The sequence below is a fragment of the Meriones unguiculatus genome, chromosome 9 (assembly GCF_030254825.1).
Source record: "Meriones unguiculatus strain TT.TT164.6M chromosome 9, Bangor_MerUng_6.1, whole genome shotgun sequence".
Classification (NCBI taxonomy): Eukaryota; Metazoa; Chordata; class Mammalia; order Rodentia; family Muridae; genus Meriones; species Meriones unguiculatus.
The window spans coordinates 54520896-54544940 of NC_083357.1; the positions used below are offsets into that span (position 1 = coordinate 54520896).

Below are 24045 nucleotides of genomic sequence, written 5' to 3' on the forward strand. Positions count from 1 at the left end.
GAGGGACAGGGAACCCTATCAGTGTTGGGGACTTTTGTAGTTGATATTCTTTTGTGAATTAGCTGTTCTCTCTATGGTCTGCTTAGTACAGCAGGCATGGTTGTATTGGGCTCTTTCCTAGATCCTCATGGAAACCTTAGTCCTTGTGGTGTTGATAGGCCCTGAAGGTAGAGATGGCAAATGCATGCTGGCGGGGGGGGGGAGGCATGAGGAGGCTGGCAGAGGCTTATTCTTCAGAGGATGTTTCCAGCAACCTCCACAGCCGGCTCCTGATGGAACAGATTCAGCTGAAAAAGAAGATGGACATGATGAAGCAGGACAATGAGATGGCCCAAGAGAATTGGGTCCTGTTAAAGCACCAGTTGGCAGAAATGCAGGAGATGTGTAAGGACCAAGAGGAGAACACCAGTGACCACCAGACACCGCAACTGGACAAGTTCTGGAACCATTTGCCCACTGGACTCTTTGTCTGCTCATCTACATACCTGAGCTCTCACCCATTACCCTCCTTACTAATTTATACTTGCCACCATCTGCCCACATCATGCCATCTGACTTCTTTTCTCTGCCACTGCATAAGTCTTCTGGAAAATTAACCCCTTGTGAGAAACTCTATTATTGGCAAGCATACCCTTCTCTTCTGCTTGAAGGTGCATTCCAAAACGCAGAGTTGGGGAATATGATAACCCACAATTACATGGTCCCTGGATAGCTGGGCTGTAATGTAAACTGATTATTGGTACCTTCTGGGTCCTGTGACTATTTTGCGTGGTAGGGTCATGTGACTTCAAGGTAGGAAGGAGCTTGCAAAGGAAGAGCCTAGTGCTATTGTTCAAATTTTGTCATCAATGCCAATGTCATGTGTCCTGCCCCATTCTACGTCACTGCAATGGGTTGTTTCTATTTGGCCAGCTCTTAATTCACACTGATACATGCCTGATTTCTAGTTTCTTAGCCCTGTTTCCTGTGGGTTTTGCGGGAGTGTGTATAGTCTGGAGCTGACTGGACATCAAGGGACATGGGAAGGACTTTTGACAGACAATTTGTGGAGGTCAGAATCTTGAGACTTCAGAGGGAAAAAGTAACTAACCACCTCAACATAGTCTAGCCAAGCAGAGCAAGCTCTTCACAGCTAACTTAGCTCCCAAATGGATGATAGCAGAGTTGTGAGACCATTGAAAAATTGCTTGTGTGCTATGTCTCAACTCCATGTTCTTCTAGCAGGAAGCCCATGATCTTTGTGGACAATCATGCATGTGGTCATTGTCCACAGGAGGCCATTGGGTTTCTTTCATGTCAGTTTCTACCTTGGAACAGGGTTCTTACTTCCCTTGAAGCTGGATCTTCTGGCTAGGGTGGTTGTCCTGCCAGCTCGTGGGTCCTCTATGTATGCTTGCTCTTGTAAGACAGTGTGTGCAAGCCAGTGTGCAGCACTCCACTGAGAACACCATCTTGTCATGAACAGGAGCGGGAAAGACTGGAGAAACTCCTGCAGTATTTGAGGAAGCAGACTCAGCTGGCCATACAGGAAAGGGACTTAGCCATAAAGATGCAGCATCAATTTGAAGACCTCCAGATGAGGTAGGAACCCAGGCTGGGAGGAGAAGTTGAAGACATCTGGGGACCCTGTTCCTAGATTCTCTGTCTTTAATGGGCTATTGCTCTCCAGCAAGGCTAAGAGCCCCTCCTGGGAAAGAACACCTCAAAGAGTTGTGCTGACCCAGTTTACAGGAACTTCTGTCAAGGAAACAATGTGATTGGCACCTTATGTGTCTAGAGCATTGTGACCCCCTCCTAGTTCTTTACAATATCCTTAGCAGACTGTGTTTAAAGTCACAAGATCTGCCAACATCTGCCTCCCAAGTGATGGGAACTCAAGATGTGCACACCACACCAGGCTGAAATTATACTTTTGTTTAAGAGCAACCCGTGTAGTGATCAGATTCTCCCCTTAAGCCCTAATCTCTGCAGTGTTTACCCATTTCTGTGAGAAGGGTTCTCGGGAAAGAATAGGTTAAGGAGTTTCCAGAAGCCAGGCAGATGTCTCTGAAGCAGGGACTATCAGACATTCAAGGAGTGTTCTGTAACTCACTCCCATAATGAGCCAGGATGTGGTCAGCCAGCTCTAGTTCTTAGGAAAACACAGCTTTCAGTCTGGTACCTCAGCCTGTGCAGGACTATTGTTGGCAGGCACACAACACACAAAACGCTGCTCCAGCATGCCAGGCTCCATCATGCATGGTAGTTGGGTACAAGGAGCCTCCTGAGCAGGAGAAATGAGCCAGCCTCATGACATTGTTCAGTGGCCCAGGTTGCAAGGATGTATTTCTATCTATTTAAATGCTGTGATCCATCAGTGAGTCATCATGAATAACTTATATTTTTGGGTAGGTTCTTTTATATAATGATGTTCCTGGAGCGTAGGAGAAAGGGCTAGTCTCTGTAGTAGAACAGAGAACATCCGTTCCTAGATCTAATTCTGACATGCATTTAATAGCGGAAACATTTTGTAGGCACAGATACTGTGTGACCCTCTTGTCTTGAATTACAAACAATGACTTCAATGAAGAGATCAGTGTTGACTGTGGAGCACAGCTGAAGTGGTGGGAGGGAGCAGCTTGAAGGCTGAGATGGGGTGTTGCAACCAGGCCTGTGTCTTAACTGCCTTCCTCTCCCAGGTCTGAAAAGCTGCACCTTGACATGGAAGTGGCCACAGCCCATGAGAAGAGCCTCCTGCAGAAGGAGCTGCTGCATCAGGAGCCACCTGCTGAACCCAAGCCCCAGGAAACACTGAATTCCTGTGAGGGATTGTATTATGCAGAATTGGTTTCCTCTGTATGAACAGGCCCTAATTTTATCTAGCCAGTGAGCCAGCTAGGCTGCTTTGGCCTCTCATTCCCTTCTCTTTTCTGACAACACCCCTTGAGAAAACTGCTGTCTCCCTTGCCACTAAGTGTTCAAGATAAGCCACAGGCTGTGGCACTGTCTTGCTAAATCTTCACTGAGAGAAGACTGATAAGCATAATTTTCTGTGTAAATTTTAGTTTTTTGTTTTGCTGTCTTGGTTGTGGTAGTTGTTATTTTGGCTGTTTTGGTTTTTGAATTTCTTATTTTGACTTATATATTCTTCTTATTGTTTTATAAACTTTGGTTAGATTACTCACTATTTTATTGACTACTCTGTTAATAACTGTTTTTAAAATGTATTTCCTTATGATTAAAAATGCAGATTCCTGTATTGAAAATTCTCTGTTTAGCTCTGTACCCCATTTTTAAATGGATTACTTCTTTGGTGCTGTTTAACCGCTTGAGTTCTTTATATGTACTGGATATTAGCCCTCTGTCAGATATAGGGTTGATGAATGGCAGAGAAACACTTAAAGAAATGTTCAATGTCTTTAGTCATCAGGAAAATGCAAATTGAAACAACCATGATATTTCACCTTACACCCTTCAGAATGGCTAAGATCAAAAAGTCAAGTGACAACACATACTGGAGATGATGTGGAGAAAGGGGAACCCTCCTCCACTGCTGGTGGGAATGTGAACTTGTACAACTACTTTGGTAATCAATCTGGTACTTTCTCAGACAATTAGGAAAAGCGCTTCCTCAAGATCCAGCTATACTACTCCTAGGCATATATCCAAAAGATGCTCAAGTATACAACAAGGACATTTGCTCAACCATGTTTGTAGCAGCCTTATTTGTAATAGCCACAAGCTAGAAACAGCCCAGATGCCCCTCAACTGAGGAATGGATACAGAAATTGTAATATATATATAAATTAATTATTCTTCAGTGATAAAAAACAAGGAAACCATGAAATTTGCAGATAAATGGTGGGAACTGGAAAAGATCATCCTGAGAGGTGTCCCAGAAGCAGAAAGACACACAGGGTATATACTCATTCATAAGTGGATGTTAAACATATAGTATAGGATAAACATATTAAAACCTGTACACCTAAGGCAGCTAATCAAGAAGGAAGGACTCTGGCTAAGATGCTCAATCCCCATTCAGATAGGCACAGTGAATGGACATCAGAAGAGAGAGAAAACAGGGAACAGGACAGTAGCCTACCACAGAGGGCCTCTGAAAGTCTCTACCCTTCACGGTATCAAAGCAGATGGTCAGACTTATGGCCAAACTTTGGGCAGAGTGCAGGGAATCTTATGAAAGAAGTGGGAGATAGTAAGACCTGGAGAGGACAGGAGCTCCACAAGGGGAGCAACAGATTCAAAAGTCTGGGCACAGGGGACTTTTCTGAGATTGATACTCCAGCCAAGGATCACTCACGGAGATGCCTGGAACCCCTGCACAGAGGTAGCCCATGGCAGTTCAGTGTCCAATATGTTCATAGTAATGGGGACAGGGACTGTCTCACACAGAAACTGATTGCCTGCTCTTTGATCACCTCACTCTGAGGGAGGAGCAGCCTTACCAGAAAGAGGAAGATAATGCAGCCACTCCTGATGAGACCTGATAGATAGGATCAGATGGAAAGGGAGGAGAACCTCCCTTATCAGTGTACTGGGGAAGGGTCATGGGTGAGGAAGAGGTAGGGAGGGTAGGATTGGGAGGGGACATGGGAAGGAACGACCGTGGGATACTAAGTGAATAAACTGTAATTAATAAAAAAAATAATAAAAAATAATTCATTTATCAAAACATTAAAAATGCAGATTCCATCTCTTCACACATTGTAAAATTTTATTTGTTTAATCACTTTACACTCCAATCCCACTCTTCTCCCTCCTCTCCTTCCCTTCCCTTCTTGGTTTCCAGGAAAGAGGAGGCCCTCCTCAGGGTTCCAGGATGGTTACCTGTATTCTACCTCTCTGAGCCTCCTTTATTCTGGGAGGCAGCTGCTCCCTCCCTGGAATGACTTCTCCCCAGCACTGCCCTCCTCTTCACCAACAGACAAGAGCAAAGGGACCTGAAATCTCAGTGTGGAGTCCATTGCATCCCAGGCTCCTTAGCTTCCCATCACTCAGTCCTCAGAGTCACCCTCTGACATACATAACATTATTAGTCTTTCTACTGAGCAAATGGGAAAGCTTGAGTTATGGAGGAACCAACTCATGTGGCAAAGAAGAAAGGGGATTAATATTCACACCCATGGTAGAGAGCAGCCTGGCATACTCAAATCACTGGGTTCAGCATTCAGCATTGAAAACAATATCCTAACAACCTGAAACACACAGAGGTGAACACACACACACACACACACGCACACACACACACACACACACACACACACACACACACACACACATCTGTGCAAGCCACAAATTTCCAAACCAGTTCTATCTCTTTTCTACTGCAGTGTATCTTCCAGGAATGTTTCTAAAGGAATGTGCAAGTAGACTCTTTGGAGTACTCCTGAGTTGAAGGACTCATTTGAATTTTATAGGAATGTGATTCCTCTTCTATTCTTAGCTTTTTTTAGTCTCAGAAACATGTGGGATTCCCAGACAATACGATGTGCAGGAGTCCCTGAAGGATACATGTCCAGAAGCCGAAGGATCCAGGGAGAGACAAGAAACAGTTTTGCTTGAATTAGCTGTCCATAAAGGGTTCATACTTTTAGAGTCTGACATGAGGTCCTTTGTTTTAGCCATATTTAAACATACCACCAGCTTTGAAAAAGAATTAGCTCAATCTGTGTCTATGACAAAGCTTAAGACATGTTTACATGGAATCTCTTTTCAAAGTCCATATGGAATCTCCCTGACAGATGGTTAGTGTTGATGCAAAAACAGTGCTCAAAATTTAAGGTCTGGGGAGAATCACTGAGGTAAGCATAACGCCAATTGTAACCCAGATGGACCAGGCCCTAAAAACACATAAAATGGACTTAGGTTACTATAAACTACAAGTGACATCTCTCATGAGGAAGGATTTAATAAACTTAGAGGCAATGCTCCAGATTCTGGTGAGAAGCATACAGGACAAAAAAATCATTTCTGAGTGATATGGGCCATACAATTCTCTTCAAATTGGAAATGCTCATCAGACTTTAAACTACACCCTTTCCCACCATTCCTGGAGGGGGGGTGGAGACTAGTAAACATCTCCTTTCTTTGTAGGTTAAGTCTCTGTGTTAACTTCCCTGGATTCTCCAGTATTCATCTGTGTTCACAAGGTCATTTGCTCTCTAAAATTCCTATTTTAGCACAGAGCAGTTATAACCCTAGACTATGCATGAGACACTAGAGGGACATGTTGACTTCCAGATTCCTGGGCTTTGGCACAGACACTCAGGCCAGGCCTTCTGGATACTAAACCTGCATGTGCACCATAGAGACCCTTATCAGTAAGACTCCAGTGAACCAGAACCCCATGAAGTCCCCTCCAAGAAAAGCCAAATACTTTTGTGACTGTGCTTGCATTTAAGCTGGGGGAGTCTCCTCTGAGTGATACTTAAGACTTTCATAACCCCAGGCCCAAGCAATTGTCTCCATGCTCTTGGCTGTGCTCAGGGACACATCCCCTAAAACTGTTGGTCTAGGCAGTCATAAAGACCCTAAAACAATAACCTGTTGCCATTGCTCTTTGTTACCCTCCAGAACTTGATAACAGGATCACATTGTTGAAGATACCACAAGTTTTAATCACAAGACATACAGACATCAAGCCAGTATGACTCAGGAGACTTCCTCCGTGCTGGCTACATTTTATAGTGTTAGGAAGTGCGACTCAGGCTGCTAGGGGAGAAAAGTCAACAACAGTCTTAACCAGCTGTGTGCACTGAGAGCTGCAGTAATGACCAAGACACAGATCTGCCTTGGGTGCAGGAGTGGACTAAATGTTATGGGATGGTCAACCACGTTCTGATTAGATTGGAGGCTCTTCACAGCAGAAACATACATGGCTGCTACTGTAAACCTGGCCAAGAACCTATGCCTATGGAGCTAATAGGCCCCGAGGGGAAGCTACTGCTATCATTTTTGCTAAATGGATGAAGTATCAAACTTCCCTCTACTTTCACCATATCCATAGGTCAGTGTGGCAGCCAATCCTAATTAGAGAAACATTTGTGTGTGCTGAAGATGGTGGCTAATACATATACTCACAACTGGTCGCAGTGCTAAGATTAAATGTCTGCAGAGTGCACAGCTATAATCCTCACATCTATATAACAGCACTTCCTCCAGAAGGCTCAGAAAATATCAGAAAAGGTTGTGTAGGATGGTTCTAAGAGCCACAGGTCAGGAATGAAATAGTGACATCAGGATATGACAGAACTGTTGCACTCAGAATGCTGTGATTGCCTGAACAAGAAGACCTGAATGTGACTAAGCCAGTCAGCTTAGTCACATGGAGGAGCATGGAGGAGGGGCTCATGAGTCCCCACACCCTGCTGAGGAGCTATTAGCAGTTGTTAGCTGCTAGGGGAGAAAGTCAGGTTTTCTTTAGTAGTGTGATATGGTGTAGCTTCATCATGTTTAAGTAAACGGAAATTAACACAGAGACCCACAACCAGCCAAGATATAGAGACAAGACACTGCAAAGTGACCAGCCAAAAACTGGACATCTGTGTTACATCCTTCCTCCCGAGGCTCAGGAGTTATTGGAGAAGAGAAAGTGGAAAATGCAAGAGTGGAGGTGGTGGGTGACTACAAAGCGTTTTCCAAACACAGTGGGAAGTTATACATGTGAACCCAGAGTGGCTGGTACAGCATGCACGAGACCTGTGCACGTTCATGGCAGACACAAATTCCAGCATGGAGATTGATCGGGACAGGCATTACTGCTTATATATAACACGGTCTTCTATCTTCTTTTCCTTTTTTGTATCTTTTTTTTAGTTTTCTTCTCATCTGTTTATTTTTGTTTCTTGCACTCTCTGGGAAAATATTGGATATATGGGAAATTGAACTACTTTCATGATCTGTGAAATTTGACAGCTTTTACTTAAAGACATTAAAACTTCTGAACTTCATATACGCAGGAGGTGAAAATGGAAGTTGATAAAGGATCTGACTGGGGGAGAGGGTGCAATCATGTTCTCAGTATTGCATGCTGGCCTTGTTTTTGTTACTTCTCATCTGTGCGCTATAACTACAGTTTATCAGTCAAACTGATGAACTCTGAATTCTATCAGATATACAGCTGGTATGTATCTTTCAACAAGCCAGTGAGATTGAGTTAAAAAATAGTAACTCAAGAAAAGAAGACACACCAGAGGAAGTGAAAAAGATATGGAATATTTTTAGAACAATCTTTTTTTTTTTTTTCTAGGATTTCTTTTTTTTTTTTCTTTTTTTTTTTTAATTTTATTTTTATCAGTTACATTTTATTAACTCTGTATCCCAGCCGTGTCCCGATCCCTCATTCCCTCCCTCCCTCCCTCCCTCATCTCCACCGTGCCCCTTTCCAAGTCCACTGATGGGGGGACCTCCTCCCCATTCATCTGATCCTGTTTTATCAGGTATCTTCAGGACTGGCTGCAAAGCCCTCCTCTGTGGCCTAACAGGACTGCTCCTCCCTTCGGGGGTGGGGAGACCAAAGAGCCAGTCATTGAGTTCTTGTTAGAAATAGTCCCTGTTCCCCTCACTTTGGGAAACCAATTGGTTACTGAGCTACCACAGGCTACATCTGAATGGAGGTTCTAGTTTATATCCATACATGGTCCTTGGTTGAATGTCAGTCTCAGAAAAGACCCTGTGCCCAGATATATTTGGTCCTTGTGGAGCTCCTATCCTTTCCCCATCAGACTAACTCCCCTTCTTTCTTATGATTCCCTGTACTCTGCCAAAGGTTTGGTCATGAGTCTTTGCTTTGAACACACTGCTAGTTAGAGTCTTTCAGATGCGCTCAGTAGACTCCTGTCATACGTTCAATGCACATCCCATCTGTCTTTCTAACTGAGGATTGATCATCTTACCCCATGTCTGCTCAATTGATTATCTTTTTTAGGTGTATAGATTTCATTATGTTTATCATATCTTATAGGTCTATATAAGTGAGTATATCCCATGTTTGTCTTTCTCCTTCTGGGATATTTCACTCAGAATGATCTTTTCTAGATCCCACCATTTGCCTGCAAATTTCATGATTTCCTCCTTTTTGATTGCTGAGTAGTATTCCATTGTATAAAAATACCACAATTTCTGTACCCATTCCACCGTTGATGGACATCTGGGTTGTTTCCATGTTCTGGCTATTACAAATAGAGCTGCTATAAACATGGTTGAGCAAGTGTCCTTTTTGTGTACTTGAACAAACTTTGGGTATATACCTAGCAGTGGTATAGCTGGGTCTGGAGGAAGCACTATTCCTATTTGTCTTAGAAAGCGCCAGATAGCTTTCCAGAGTGGTTGTACCAGTTTACATTCCCACCAGCAGTGGAGGAGGGTTCCCCTTGCTCCACAACCTCTCCAGCATGTGTTATCGCTTGAGTTTTTCATGTTGGCCATTCTGATGGGTGTAAGGTGATATCTCAGGGTCGTTTTGATTTGCATTCCCCTGATGGCTAATGAGGATGAGCATTTCTTTAAGTGTTTTTCTGCCATTCGATATTCCTCTGTTGAGAATTCTCTGTTTAGCTCTGTTCCCCATTTTTTAATTGGATTACTTGGTTTGCTGCTTTTCAGCTTCTTTAGTTCTTTGTATATACTGGATATTAGTCCTCTGTCAGATAAAGGGTTAGTGAAGATTCTTTCCCAATCTGTAGGCAGTCGTTTTGTTTTGATGACGGTATCCTTTGCTTTACAGAAACTTTTCAGTTTCATAAGGTCCCATTTATTGATTGTTGCTCTTAGAGCCTGTGCTGTTGGTGTTCTGTTCAGGAAGTTGTCTCCTGTGCCAATGAGTTCTAGGCTGTTCCCCACTTTTTTTTCCAATTGATTTAGAGTATCTGGTTTTATGTTGAGGTCCTTGATCCACTTTGACTTTAGTTTTGTGCAGGGTGATAAATATGGATCTATTTTCATTTTTCTGCATGTAGACATCCAGTTGGTCCAGCACCATTTGTTGAAGATGCTGTCTTTTTTCCATTGAATGGAATTGGCTTCTTTGTCGAATATCGAGTATTCATAGGTGTGTGGGTGGCGTCGGTCCGCCCGTCCACCCTCTCCCTCCGGGAGCTCCTCCCACACACTCAAGGGTTCAACATTAGCCATCACTCTGTCCCTCGAGAAACTCATCCACGCACACTTGCACACACAGACACACACGCGCGCGCACACACACACGCTTGCATTTGCCCCGTTTGCGCCTGCGTACTTTCCTCCCACAGGTACAGCTAGTCCTCAGCACACGCTCAGAGTGCTCAGCTTCCTGAAGAACTCTCCAGACACCAGAGAGAGACAGCACCAGTCTGATCTGCAGAATCCAAAAACAAACAGAGAAGGTTTCAGATAAGCCAATGGCCAGAGGTAGGCGAAAGAACACTTCCAACATAAATCAGGACATCATGACTTCACCAGCAAACCCCAAAATCGATGGATACACCAATTCAGCAGAAGCACAGGAAAATGATTTTAAAGCCATGCTTGCCCAATTATTTGAGGCTCATAAGGAGGAAATGAACAAGTCTTTCAAAGAGATGGCCAGTCAATTGGAGGCAAAGAAAGAAGAAATAGACAATATCCTTAAAGAAACACAGGCAAACATAGCCAAACAAATAGATACACAAGTAGAGGAAAAATTAGTGGCATATAAGAAGGAAATTAAAAAAGAAATAGAGGCCATCGTAGAGAGACAGGAATCCAAATTCAAACACATGAAAGAAATGGTGCAAGGCATGAAAACAGAATTAGAATCAATAAAGAAAACACAAAATGAGAAAACCCTTGAGCTGGAGAACTTGGAGAAAAGATCAGGAACCACAAAAGTAAGCATCACCAACAGAATACAAGAGATGGAAGAGAGAATCTCTGGAGCGGAAGACACACTTGCAGAAATGGATACTTCTCTCAAAGAAAAAGTAAAATCAGAAAAGTTCCAATCACAAAATATCCAAGAAATCAAGGATGCTATGAAAAGACAAAATCTAAGAATAATAGGAATTCACGAAAAAGAAGACTCCAGACTCCAAGGTCCAGAAAATATTTTCAAGAAAATCATAGAAGAAAATTTTCCCAACTTAAAGAAAGAGATGTCCATAAATATACAAGAGGCCTACAGAACTCCAAATAGACTAGACCAGAAAAGAAACACATCACGTCACATCATAGTCAAAACACTAAATCTACAGAACAAAGAAAGGATATTAAAAGCAGCAAGGGAAAAAGGCCAAGTAACATATGAAGGTAGACCTATCAGAATCACGCCGGACTTCTCATCAGAAACTATGAAAGCCAGAAGGGCCTGGGCAAGTATCATGGAGACTCTAAGAGATCACAAATGTCAACCCAGACTACTATACCCTGCAAAGCTTTCAATCAACATAGATGGAGAAAACAAAATATTCCATGACAAAACTAAATTTATACAATATGTACATAGCAAACCATCCCTACAGAAGATACTAGAAGGAAAACTCCAATCCAGTGAAAACAAATTCACCCAAGAAAACAGGGCATACAGATAATGTCCAAACAAAAATGAAAAGAAAACAAGCAATGAAACAGGGTTAGTTCATCGACTCCATTACAAAAGGAACTAACATGCATTGGTCACTATTATCTATCAATATCAATGGACTCAACTCACCAATAGAACAATCTTGTGGAAAGGATAAAAGAAGAACATGGAATGTAGAAAAAAATATTTACACAATAATGTAAACACACACATATATATAGATATCTTATATAACAACAGTGTTCTTCTAAGAACAAAAAGTATATCTTTCCTTAAGTGTTCAATGAAAATATGACATATTGCAATGCAACAGAAGACAGACCGAAAAAAAAAAAAAAGAGAATATCATCATAGGCATCAAGAACACCAGAATTTTAGAACTGAAAACATCTTAATTTAAGTAATACATGTATTACTTACATGATTGGCAAACGTTTCCTTCAACTTTGGGATTATCTTTTTGCTTTATTAATGGTATACTTTAAATCATAAACATTTAAAAACTAAGCCTATAGCTCAGAAGAACACTTGCCTAGCATTCATTGAGGCCTAAGTTCAACCCTAGCATTGAAAAAAGTAAAAATTAAATGTTTCTTCAGACATACAGCTTGATCCTCATATGGAAACTCTAAGAGCAGGAGCAGGCACTATCTCTGACTCTGTTGCCTGTCTTTAGATCTCTCTCCTCTATCTGGACTGCTTTGTCTAGCCTCAAGAGAAGAAGATGAGCCCTGTTCTACTTGATCTGCCAAGGTGGGTTGATACCCCCAGGAGGTCTCCCCTTCTCTGAGAAGAACAGAAGTAGGCATAGGTGGTGGGGAGGGGAGAACTGAGGGAGGGGCTTAGAGGGGAAGACAGAGGGAAGTTTCAACCAGAATTTAGGGTTAATCAATTTATTAATTAAAAAATTAAATGTTTCTCACATCGGTGAGGACCAACTATTTTATCTTCAGTTTATATTTTATCTTCAGTTTATATTTTATATTCACTGTTTTCTTGCCCTTTCATTGTCATAACCTAGACACATTTGCCCAAATCATGTCATGAAAGTTTACCTCTGTTACTTAAACATGTTATGCTGGGGCTTGAGAGATGGCTCAGTAGCTTGGAGCACTAACTGTTCTTGCAGTTTGGCTCCCAGCTGTGAGATGCCTGTAACTTACAGCTCTAGGACACTTGATGTGTCCTCTCTCTCTCTCTCTCCCTCTCTCTCTCTCCCTTTCCCTCTGTTCCCCCTACCTTCACACACACACAGAGACACCATCCAAACTGAATAAATTTTTGGAAAATGATTCATAAGTTGGTTGTTACATTTTGGGTCTGGGATCCATTTTGTCTTTTGGAATATCCTACAGAAAGAAGGAATATTCCTTCCATTGACTTGTGAATGTCCATCTATTTGTCCCTAGATTTCCTGGACGTCTATGAATCTCTTTGGAATAGTTGTCTATACCACTTTATCTAATTCTTGCCCTCTGTTATCTTCTAAGTGCACCACAATCCAAGTTTATTTCTCCTAACAAGGTCACCTCTGAATTGCCCAGTGCTTGATTCAGTATTTCTCTCTTTGACCTGTAAACAGAACTGAGTCCTCTCATCTCTTCATCTTACTCCACTTTTCCCCCAGGACCAAAGCACCCAAGATGCATCACCTTTTTAGTCCATGCATATCATGACTGCTGACAGATTACACTGAAAAAGAACACACTAGAAACATAAGGAAGAAGCTACAGAATGTGCTAGATTTTGGCCAAAAGAACAAAGAAAGCCAAATAAAAATGGGAGGAATGTATTTTCACAAGACATAAATTGTTTCCACTGAGAGCTTCTACTTCTAAATTCAGTCAAACATAAGAATCTTTACAAGTAACAAATACATTATCAGACTTTGAGAGGAAATAAAGAATTAACCCTTTATCTCTGCAGTTTACAATGAAGATGTGAAGGAACATGCAACCTCATAAGTCTTGGCTTGTCTCTACACATGATAATTCCATGAATGACATGAGTCATGTTCCACAGGTTAGAATTATAGAGGATGATGAGCATACAGACAGTTTCATTCAACAAAAGATTTTGTATTTAAGAAATCACACATTCTGCCTTGATGGTGATTCATGCCTATAACTCTAGATCACTAGGGGTGCAGGTGAGAAGAAGAGTTCAAGGCCAACCTCAGCTTCACAAGTTGTCCAAGGCCAGCTTGGGTTACCTGAAATCCCATCTCATAAAATAAAAACAAAACAAAACAAAAAAAAGGGAAATCACTGTGTGTGTGACTGCTTTCACTCATCCTGATAAAGTCTAAAGTAAGGCATGCTTCCTTCCTAATTTGTTCTTAACGTTAGTTTGGATGCTTTTATACTCTAGAAGTACCTAGGTGTGTGGTGATTATCAACAATAGAAGACCTGCCTGTGGTCCCTAAAAGAGTGATCTCAGAACACTCAGCAGCCAGTCTCTTCCTCTTCAGAGTCTGTGCTCAGCTCCCCCTGTGGTTTCTGTCACTGTGTCACTCAGAGCACAGTAGTACACAGCCGAGTCGGACTCTTGCACTGAGGCTTTCTGCAAGTGGAAGGATTTGGTTTCCTTATCATGTGTGGCTTCAAACCCTCTGCTGCTTCCCTTGTCATTAGCCTTTGAGACTCTAAAGAGGAGCTGTGGACCTTCTCCGGGATACTGCACATACCAGAACAGGGAGGGGTACTGTTTAGTTTCATAGGAACAATTCACAGTCATAGAACTCCCTTCAGAGAGTGTCACTTGGCCTTCTGTCTGAGTAACCGAGTCTCCATTGCTTTCTCCTAAAAAGAGAAATTAATAACAGTTCAGTACAGCTATGATCTGGGTTCTGCTTCATAGGAAAAAGAGTTTTAAAAGTTTACATCAATAGCATGGGGCAAGACAGAAGCTCAATGAGTCATTCCACTTACCAAGCACTAAGAAGAGTATAATCATCAGGCCAAGGAAGGAGTTCATTTTCTGAGCTACTGGATGATGTGGACCCTAACCTCTTATGTTAGGAAAGATTACAGTTATAGTGAAAAGATGATTGTGAGCTCAGAATTAAACAGGAAATGGCTATGTGTTGGGTAGACACACCCCAAACACATGTGGGCAATGTGTGAACCTTGGAAGATTGTTGACCTATATTCTCAGAAGTCAATGACATTTCTTGGCTCTTTTATTATGCCTACAACACCTGTAGCCATGGGATGGTATTTCTGTAATTCTGAATAGTAGTTGTGACAGGTTTAATTGCACCTTGTGTGTTGTATTACCTGGTAATACATTTCCATGTCATTTCTAAGTGTCTCATGTAGCCAGTTTTGTACATGTTGTAATCCACTGGAAAAAAAATGACACAAGCAAGGAATGTTAACACATATTTAACCACTACCAAATTACTTTTGAGGAAAGAAACAAACTTTCTCAATTGTGTTATCCCCATACTTGGACAAATGGAATAAGCCTAAAAAATAGCTAAAATATTTATTTAATTAATACATGAATGAATGTTATATTGTTAAAGGAATGCCACTACTTAAAATACCAATTTTTTTTCACATTAGAAACATTCATCATTAGAAACTAAGCCTAATAAAATTTTGCAAAGAAAAATGACAATTTTCTATTACATATATATAATTTATTTTTAAATAGCATAGGTATTATTTACTGATACAGCACTTAGCTTATCATGCATGAGGCCTTAGGGTCAGTCTCCATCACTTCAAGAATAATAATAATATCAGTATAGATTTTAGTATGTTTATCCTATATTATATGGCTAATATCCACTTCTAAGTGACCATATACCATGTTCTTCTTTCTGCCTTCAGGTTGCAAACAACAAGAAGTCCCTAGGGAAGATGTTCAGTCCTCACTCAGAAGGACAAATATGATCGATATTGGAAGCAGAAGAAGACAGGGAACAGGAGAGGAGCTTACCACAGAGGGCCTCTGAAAGACTACTGATTGAAATAAAGAAACAGAGGTGAGACACGTACCCAAATTTTGAGCAGAGTGCATGAAATTTTATGAAAGAAGGGGGAGATAGAAAGAACTGGAGGGGACAGGAGCTCCAAACCATAGGCTGAGTCTCCAAGTGGGTGCCCTAGTAAGGGGAGCAGGGGCTTTGTCTGGCATGAACTCAATGACAGTCTCTCTGATCACCTACCCCTGGAGGTGGTGCAGCCTTGCAAGGCCACAGAGGAAGACAATGCAACCAGTCCTGATGAGACCTGATAGGCTAGGGTCAAATAGAAGTGGAGGATGACCTCCCCTATCAGTGGACTAGGAGAGGAGCATAATGGGAGAAGAGGGAAGGAGGGTGGGATTGGGAGGAGATGAGGGAGGGGGCGACAACAGTGATACAAATTAAATAAACTGTAATAAATGATAATTTTTAAAAGATAAAAAAAATAATAAACACTATGGATGATAATGGTCTCTATAGGTTCAAGAATGCTTGGTTCCCAGCTGATAAAACTGGGTAGAGTTACTAGGCATGGTCTGTTTTGAGGTTTGAAAAGATTTGAGAAATTTCAAGTGTCACTTTCCCTGCCTTGTGCTGTGTCTCAAGATGTATGGTCTCGGGGCTGCTCCAGTACCATGCACCCCTGCCTGCTGCCATGCTCCCTACCATGAAGCTCATGGTAGGGACTCAACTGTCTGAAACTGTAAGGCCCAAATGAACTTTTTCCTATATGTTGTCTAGGCCATGGTGTCTCTTCACAGAAATATAAATTTAACTAAGAATAACCCGTATAACTCACATTATAAGAGAAATATGGAAATTGTAAATACTTAAAAATACCTAGTGGCTTTTGAAATGTAACAGTATCAGTGCCTGATTGTGGCATGCTTCTTCTAAGTCTGGGTGGTCTGTTTGGTCATGTTCCCTCATAGCTGTGCACTTGACTTGGGAGGAGAGGTGGCAAGGGCTGATACAGGCAGACTGAACTGTGCAGAGGGCTGAAGATGACTGCTAGTGACCTATTGATCTTTGTAAACCTGACTTCTGATTGAGACTGCCATTACTTCTGCTGGCACTGCCCTGACCAAAGGCCCTTTGAAAGTGACACATTGTTTCTTCTTGAATTAAGATGATTCATAGCAGTTCAAAACTTTGAAATAGGTTATTACAAAGTTTCCGTGCTTTCAAATTATTTTAGTGAAAACATCAACCTTGGCAATCATGCTTACAATGAGTTATTATTGGCATATATTTTAAAAACACAGAGCTGCACACTGGCTTTTGTTGTTGATGGTGATGGTGGTGGTGGTTTGGTTTGGATTGGTTTGGTTTTTCATGACAGGGTTTCTCTGTGGAGCCTTCGCTATCCTGAACTCACTTTGCAGATCAGCCTGCTCTTGAACTTATAGAGTTCTACCTGCTCCTGCCTCCCTGCGTGCTGGGATTAAAGCCATGTGCCACCGTGCCAGGAAACACTGCACACTGTTAACAAACACATATACATTACAAATGCAAAACACAAACTAGGGAAGCAAAGTTTGTAATCTTTGTTGTCAGATAATGAAAGAGAGTAACACTGAGAAGAAAAGCAAGAGCAATGACAACATTATTGGTAAATATTTGAATTTTAATTGAAGCTTTATATTTGAGCAAAAGTATATTTATTTAGAAAATAAACTTAAAGGATGTTGTAATTTGTTCAAATAGCATATATAACTGCCTAAAGCTTTGAGGTTTTCCACTTCCTCATTTGTAGATTTACAAAACTTTTGCCACACTTATAGAAGAATAAATAATACTGTATTGGTCACATATGATCTCATGCTCAGCTGTACAAACAAAATCCCTATAAGGTTAGAGCTGTCCTTGCGATCCCCAGAAAGGAAAAGATTTGGTGAGAGAGGCTGCTTCCCAAGACAGTCTGTCTCAAATGATCAGACAACACCAGGACTGAGAGGCTGCAGACCTGTACCTGGCCCCTTGCAACTGCACACGATTCTCATCACAATCCCCTTTGGAACTACAAGTATTTCCCTCTTTCCTTGCCGACCCCCATTACCCACAAAAGAGTGTCCTTCACTGTTTGAAATCATCTCATCTGCTGAGGTCATACTCTAGTCACTTGCCTCCTATCTATTTGCTCTGTGTTCTTACGTCTGCTGGAGTAAGGATGGCGTCCTACTTCCCTATCCAGTTGCTATGACAAATGAGACTGACAAAGATCACTTAGAAGGAAGAGAATTTATGTGACCTAACAATTCCAGGTTACAGTCTATCTTAGAATGGAAGTCACAGCAACAGAAGCTTGGAAGAATTTGTCATATCCCTCCATAATCAAGAACAAAGAGCATAGGATGTTGGCATGGCATGCTCTGCTCACTCTCTCCATTTCATTCAGGGCTGAGGGCCCAAACTCGGAATGGTGCTGCGCAAGTTCAGGCTGTGTCTTCCCACAGTGGTCATTGGAATCTTACACAGACATGTTCACACGCCAACCTGATCCACATAAGTCCTTGCTGAGATGCTACACTGTGATTCTACACTGAGTCAAGGGGACCAAATCAACCATCACAGGTGGAGAGTGTCTCTGAGGCTCTTGAGGCATCGAGTGCAAGCAGTTACCCTTCCTGACACTAGCCTGACGCTGAGGAACACCTCTCCCTCTGGTCCACACTATGGAAACACCCATTGAAGTCATTCTCAGGAGGAACTGACTTGTACCTTCAAGTCTCATGGAGATAATCTGTCAGTAGAAAAAACAGTCTACAAAACAGCCATTAAGGAAGCAATCGTGTCTCAGGAATCATTTAGTGCTTTTTACCCTGCTATGTCACTTTTCCTTGGAGCAATGACCAAATGCCGGTATACCCCAGATACAGAAAAAAGTAACAATTCCAGAGAAGTCCATCTTGGAGAGCCAGGGAGGTTATCTGAATTCTTTACAGGAGTGTGGATGATTTAAAGTCACTCAGCCATGCTATCTTCACAGGTTCTTGCAGGTTTGTGTTCAGCTCCCCCTGCAGCTGCAGACACTGTGCGCTCAGAGCACAGAAGTACACAGCCGAGTCGCTCCAGTGCACAGGGGCTTTCCTCAGGTTGAAGGAAGAGTCCTTCTTGCTAAACTCAGCCTCAAAACTGTTCATGCCGTGAACCACTGAGTCTCCTGAGTAGTACCTGAGGAGAAGCTGGGGGCCGTGGCCACGGTGCTGGATGTACCAGAAGAGGTAAGGGGTTCCACCATACGAGTAGTTGCATTTCAGCTCCAACGACTCCCCTTCAAAGACAGTGACTTGGGCATCAGACTGGGTAACTGACTGTGTTTGGACAGCTCCTGAGAAATCAATGATAAATCGGTAAATGTGATGAGGACTTTATGATGAAAAATGATCTTCCTGAAGTTTAAGTAAGAAAAACAGCGATTTGTGTGCATCTACAAACAATAATTATACTCACCCAGGAAAAACTGTATCCCCAGGAAGGCGGTGAGGACCCAGAGCATGGCTTATTACAGGAAACACCACTGATGCCTGTATGGAAAAGCTTGGTTCAAGCAGGATAGTGGCTGCAGTTCCCAGTTCTTGTGGACAGGTGGCGCACGGTTGACAAAACAGCTTTCTTGTTTAGGTGAAATTCTAAAGAAAAAGAAAAACCAGAAGATGTGTTCCTGGTCCTGACTTTCTGGACTCTTGAGTTTCTTCAATTGGCAGGTACTCTCCAAGATGCAGGGGAAGACTGAGTTGAAAGTTAAGACCACAAATGGAGACCTCTAGTCTGTGCAATGTCGCCCTCTCTCGGCCAGTGCAGGATGATGACTTTCCCCCTCTTTGTCTTTTCTTTCTTTTTTCACCATTTATTTATTAATTTAATCTCCTTACAGCCTGATCCTAACTCCCTTTCCTCCCAGTCCTGCCTTCACACTCCCTGCCCCCAATCCCTGCCCCCACTCTCCCCTCTTGTTTTTCTCAAAAAAGGGGAGGGCCCCCAAGTGTTATCAACCCACCCAGGGACCTCAAGTCACAGAGGGACTAAATGCATTCTCTCCCACTGGGGCCTAAAAAGGCAGCCAAACTAGGGCAAAGGGATCTAGTGGCAGGCAACAGAGTCAGAGACAGCCCCTGCTCCCATTGTTAGGGGACACACAGATGAAGACTTTTTGAAACAAAATAGTGCATTATTTCTGTCTAGAGTGCAATTTGTGTTTCTAAACTAATCTATATTGTGTCAAATCCTAACCTAAAGAAAAACGAGCTGTGAAGGATAATTTTCTTTAGGAAAAAAAAATGTTCATATGATGGAGCCATTAAATTTGGGGCTCATTGGTTATAAAAGCAGTAAGTTGCAAGAGCCTGTCACATAGTCAAAACCCAGAGACTGAAGCTTTAAGCTGTGCTTTTTTTCAATGTGGGCAGCCAGAGAAAATTCTGCCTTCCCCACCATTTTCTCATTAGCATTTTTGTAGAGAACCAGAACAAAGGAAATCAGTTTGACATTCAGTCTTATCCCATCTATGGCCAGATTGCTCTTAGATTTAAGATTTTCTCTCTCTCCTTCTCTCTCTCCCTTTCTGTGTGTATGTGTCTGTCTCTCTCTCTCTGTATCTCTTTGTGTGTGTGTCTCTCTCTGTCTCTATGTGTGTGTGTGCCTGTGTGTGCACATGTGTGTGTGTGTATGCACGTGCTTGATTCTCTCCCATTCTCAGTGTATTGGGGAGGATTTACAGAAACAAGGCCAATATGACAGAGTCTTGTAAGCCTTCTCAACTCTAATGCTCTCTCTCCCACCATCTCTCCCACTTTTTCCTCACCTCCACACACCCAACCCTTGTTTGGCTCACAACAAACAATTCATTAGTGGTGTTTGCCTGCAGATTCCTTCTTACAGAATGAAGGCCACAAATGCTCTTACAATTCAGATGCAGTGCTCTCTCACTATGCCCATATCATAGCCATTACTTATGCAGAAACATTCAAGTTAATCTTCTTAGGCTGGCCTTTATAAGCCTTTGGGGGCAGTGAGCATCCGATCAAGGAAAGTTCTGGTAGATATAAAGATAGTTACATTGATGCAAGGGCCTGTGGGACATGCATGTAATATAGTAGTCTAACATGTGAACCCTTGCCTCAGAATTAAACAAACGTATCTATTTTAATCAGACTTGTGAAGACCCAGTGGCTTTAGATAAGCAATAATGATAACACAATACTGAGAAGAGACAGCAAAATGCCAGTATCAATTGGTCTGGCCAGTTCGAGGATGATTCACCATCAAAGAAACAAGAGACTGATGAAGCTTCTTATAACACACACACACACACACACACACACACAGACCTTGAGAGGTTTTAGAATTAAGAAATGAGTAAAAGAAGATTTGCAAGAGCCATGGACTCCTTAGGGGAGCACCAATGAAGCAGAGTCCAGAGAAATAGAAACTGTTAGTATTTTGGAACACAACCTGCTTCTGGGTTACCTAGCAACTTATGATGTCATTATGTGTCACTGGCCAGGTGGCCACACCTGGAAGGCTTGGTTACCTTGCCTCTTAAAGGGACAACCCGACATGTGGTTGCTCTCTTACTCCTCTCTCTTACTCTCTCTCTCTCTCTGTACCCCTCCCCTTTTCTCTCTCTCTCCCCATCATGTCCTGTTCCCCCCTTCCCTCATACCCACCTAATAAACCTCTAGCATCAGTAGACAGACTTATCTTTTAATAATCTAACATTGGTGCGTGGCTGGGAAAGGGTCTCCCTGGCTTTGCTAGGACCCCTTTTGGACTCCTTTAATCTAATAGGGCCATGAATGGTTGCAACCTATTTTCTCTGCTCTATACCTAAAAACCTCCACTTTTCTCTCAACTGCCCTCATGCTTGTGCATGGCTGCGCTGCACTCTCTGCCCTCCCTGGTTTCCCGGGCTGCCTCCACTCTCCCCAGGCTTGGATCCCTGTGCATAGGACCCAGCTGTCTGCTGCAGCTGCCTGAGACATGGTGGCGGTTTCTGGACCCTTTGGCCCCAGCAGAGTAGAGTGTTTGGCAGTGATGGTAGGAGCTATGCCCGGGTCCTCTGTGCGGAGAACCAAAGGGACCCTGTGTGTTGCTATTCCTGTGCCAAACTTGGCAAGCCTAAGGAACCATGCGTTGCTATCCCAGTGCCAAACTCCCACCACACCATGGTAATAGCCCTGCCCCGGCAAGTGCTCCGAGCCTCAGCATAAAAAAATAAGCTTGCAAAACTTGACACGCTGCTTTAGGTAAGGAATTTCTAAAAAAACAACGTAACCGCAGAGATTTTAAAATTTCCCACGATATCTCTGAAGCCATGTTGGTTTGGGAAGGAAATGGGCAGAAACATAGCCTCATCATAGACTTTCACATGGGTGTGTTGCCAACATTTTGAGTTCAGGCAACGGGGCTCCGCCTTTCCATGAGCTCGCCCCTTCCCCACCAAGCTGCTTTCCTTTTGCTCCTGGCTCCATGCTTTCTTCTAAGAGGCTATTCAGTGCCCAAGTGGGTTACATAGTAATGGGAAGAGGGATTGCCTCTGACATAATCTGATTGGCCTGCTCTTTGATCACTTCCCCCTGAGGGGAGAGCAGCCTTACCAGGTCACAAAAGATGACAATGCAGCCACTCCTGATGTGATTTGATAGACTAAGATCAGAAGGAAGGAGAGGAGGACCTCCCCTATCAGTGGACTTGGGGAGGAGCATGCGTGAAGAAGGGGTAGGGAGGGTGGGACTGAGAGGGGAGGAGGGAGGGGCTTATGGGGGGGATACAAAGTGAATAAAGTGTAAGTAATAAATAAATAAATAAATAAAAATTTAAAAAAGAGGCTATTTCCAAGCTTTTTTTCTTCCTGATTTCTGAACACTCTACTCTTATATTTTAAAATGTTTTAAATTCTTAATCTAATGCTTTATATGATTTTCTCATTGGGTTTACATTTATAAGTCTTAATCATAATTAATTGTTTATTTTATCTTTTAAACTAGGCTACAACGACAAGCCTCATTTTAAATTGGTGTGGACTTTTATAAAAATTCAAAGTTACATTTTACTATCTATGATTCAACCCTGCTTCAAAAGAAATTTTATATAATAATAAAAAAATTCAAGGTTATAAATGTCTATTCAAATTAAGTTGGTTATTACAAATTATTACAATCTGCAGCTTGGGCTCACACCCCCTACCACCAAAGTGGTGAGAGCAGAGAGCCCCATGCTCAGGTTAGTTGGGTGATTTAAAGATTCTGATCCCTCCCAGCATGCCCAAAGCAGGGGTGATTCCTGCCTGGCAAGCATGTATTGGTCAAAACGCAAAAGGGATGTTGTATTTTGAATTAATTAGCTATAGGAAAATCCCCAAACCTTTATGATCTGGTGTTCCTCCTAGGTGGATGGGCCAATGTTCTAATAACTTTATCTCTAATGGGCAGGAAAAGCATGCAGTAAGACTAGTTTTCCCCTCAGGGAATTAAGGCTGGACATATCTCCACCCAGCTAGCCTTAGTTCAGGCCTGTGCATTAAACTTTAAAATAATAGCCACTGATTTTTAATCTTTTGGTCTCTCAGGCACTAGCATGGTAAACAATTTTTTTCTATGTTTTCATTTGTCAGTCTGTCTTGTCAGTGAAAAGGGTTTTGTTTTGTTGCTTTGTTTTGTTTTTAAAGAATTGTGTATTGCCTGGTGGTATTAACTAACTTCATGGTTCTTCTCTTTTGATTGAAATGTTTTGCTGCTTATATTTAATGTAATTATTTTAAGTTGTAGATTGAAACAAAAGAAACTCTGATACTTGTATTCCTTTTGAGGGATTTTGTTATTGTTGTTTTGCTTTCTCTTTTACTCTTTATGCCAATATCTCTGTATTTCTGAGTTTTGGGTGTTGCGTGAGATTATAATTCAGAAAATTTTAGTATCACCATTTTTGTTATTATACAAAACCTCAGTGCCATATGTGATACACCCTCTCTGTAAGTTCTTGGTCAAGAAGGGCCCAGAGGTCCCCTAAAGATTGAAATCTACCCCAGTTCTATAGTGTCAAACTCTCTATCACACCACATCCCTGGGAGGAGTTGCTAAAACCTTAAGGAACTCCAAAGAGAATGCACATAAAAAGTCTAGAATAATAACTCCTCATCTTGGGCATTCAATATGATGTACTTGACATATAAAGTAAAAAAGACACATATGAAATTGATTCATAAACTAAGTTCATAATATCCTTCTGTGGTGTACTTTTCCATTTACATAGCATATTTCACAGAGCACCATAGAGATTCCTGGCCTAATAAATATCTTACTTGAGAAATTACTGTATTGTAATATTACATTGGGATACTGGGAGGTACTATAAATAAAATAAAGAAAACTTTCTGCTGTATAAACATCCTTAAATGACACGTTTACTCCATCTACACTCACTTCCACTCCTCATAATATTTCTACAATGCAGTGAGGGACATAGCTGCAGACACAATTCCTTTTACCAGGAAGAGAAGGAAAAGTTAAAAGTTCTCCCACCAGCATAGCAATG

At 42.0% G+C, this 24045-nt stretch overlaps 2 gene segments (V, D, J or C); both read right to left on the reverse strand.

Annotated features, from left to right (window-relative positions):
- Positions 1-9810: 9810 nt before the first annotated feature.
- LOC132656598 (T cell receptor alpha variable 9-1-like) lies at positions 9811-14510 on the reverse strand (the record flags this gene model as incomplete). The annotated part of the segment is given in 3 exon segments: positions 9811-9836; positions 14048-14335; positions 14465-14510. Coding segments are annotated over 3 exon segments (360 nt in total), but the record flags the coding sequence as incomplete, so codon positions are not given.
- A 3939-nt stretch (positions 14511-18449) lies between these two features.
- On the reverse strand, positions 18450-19009 carry LOC132656266 (T cell receptor alpha variable 8-3-like). The segment is given in 2 exon segments: positions 18450-18838; positions 18964-19009. Coding segments are annotated over 2 exon segments (435 nt in total).
- Between the last annotated feature and the right edge of the window lie 5036 nt (positions 19010-24045).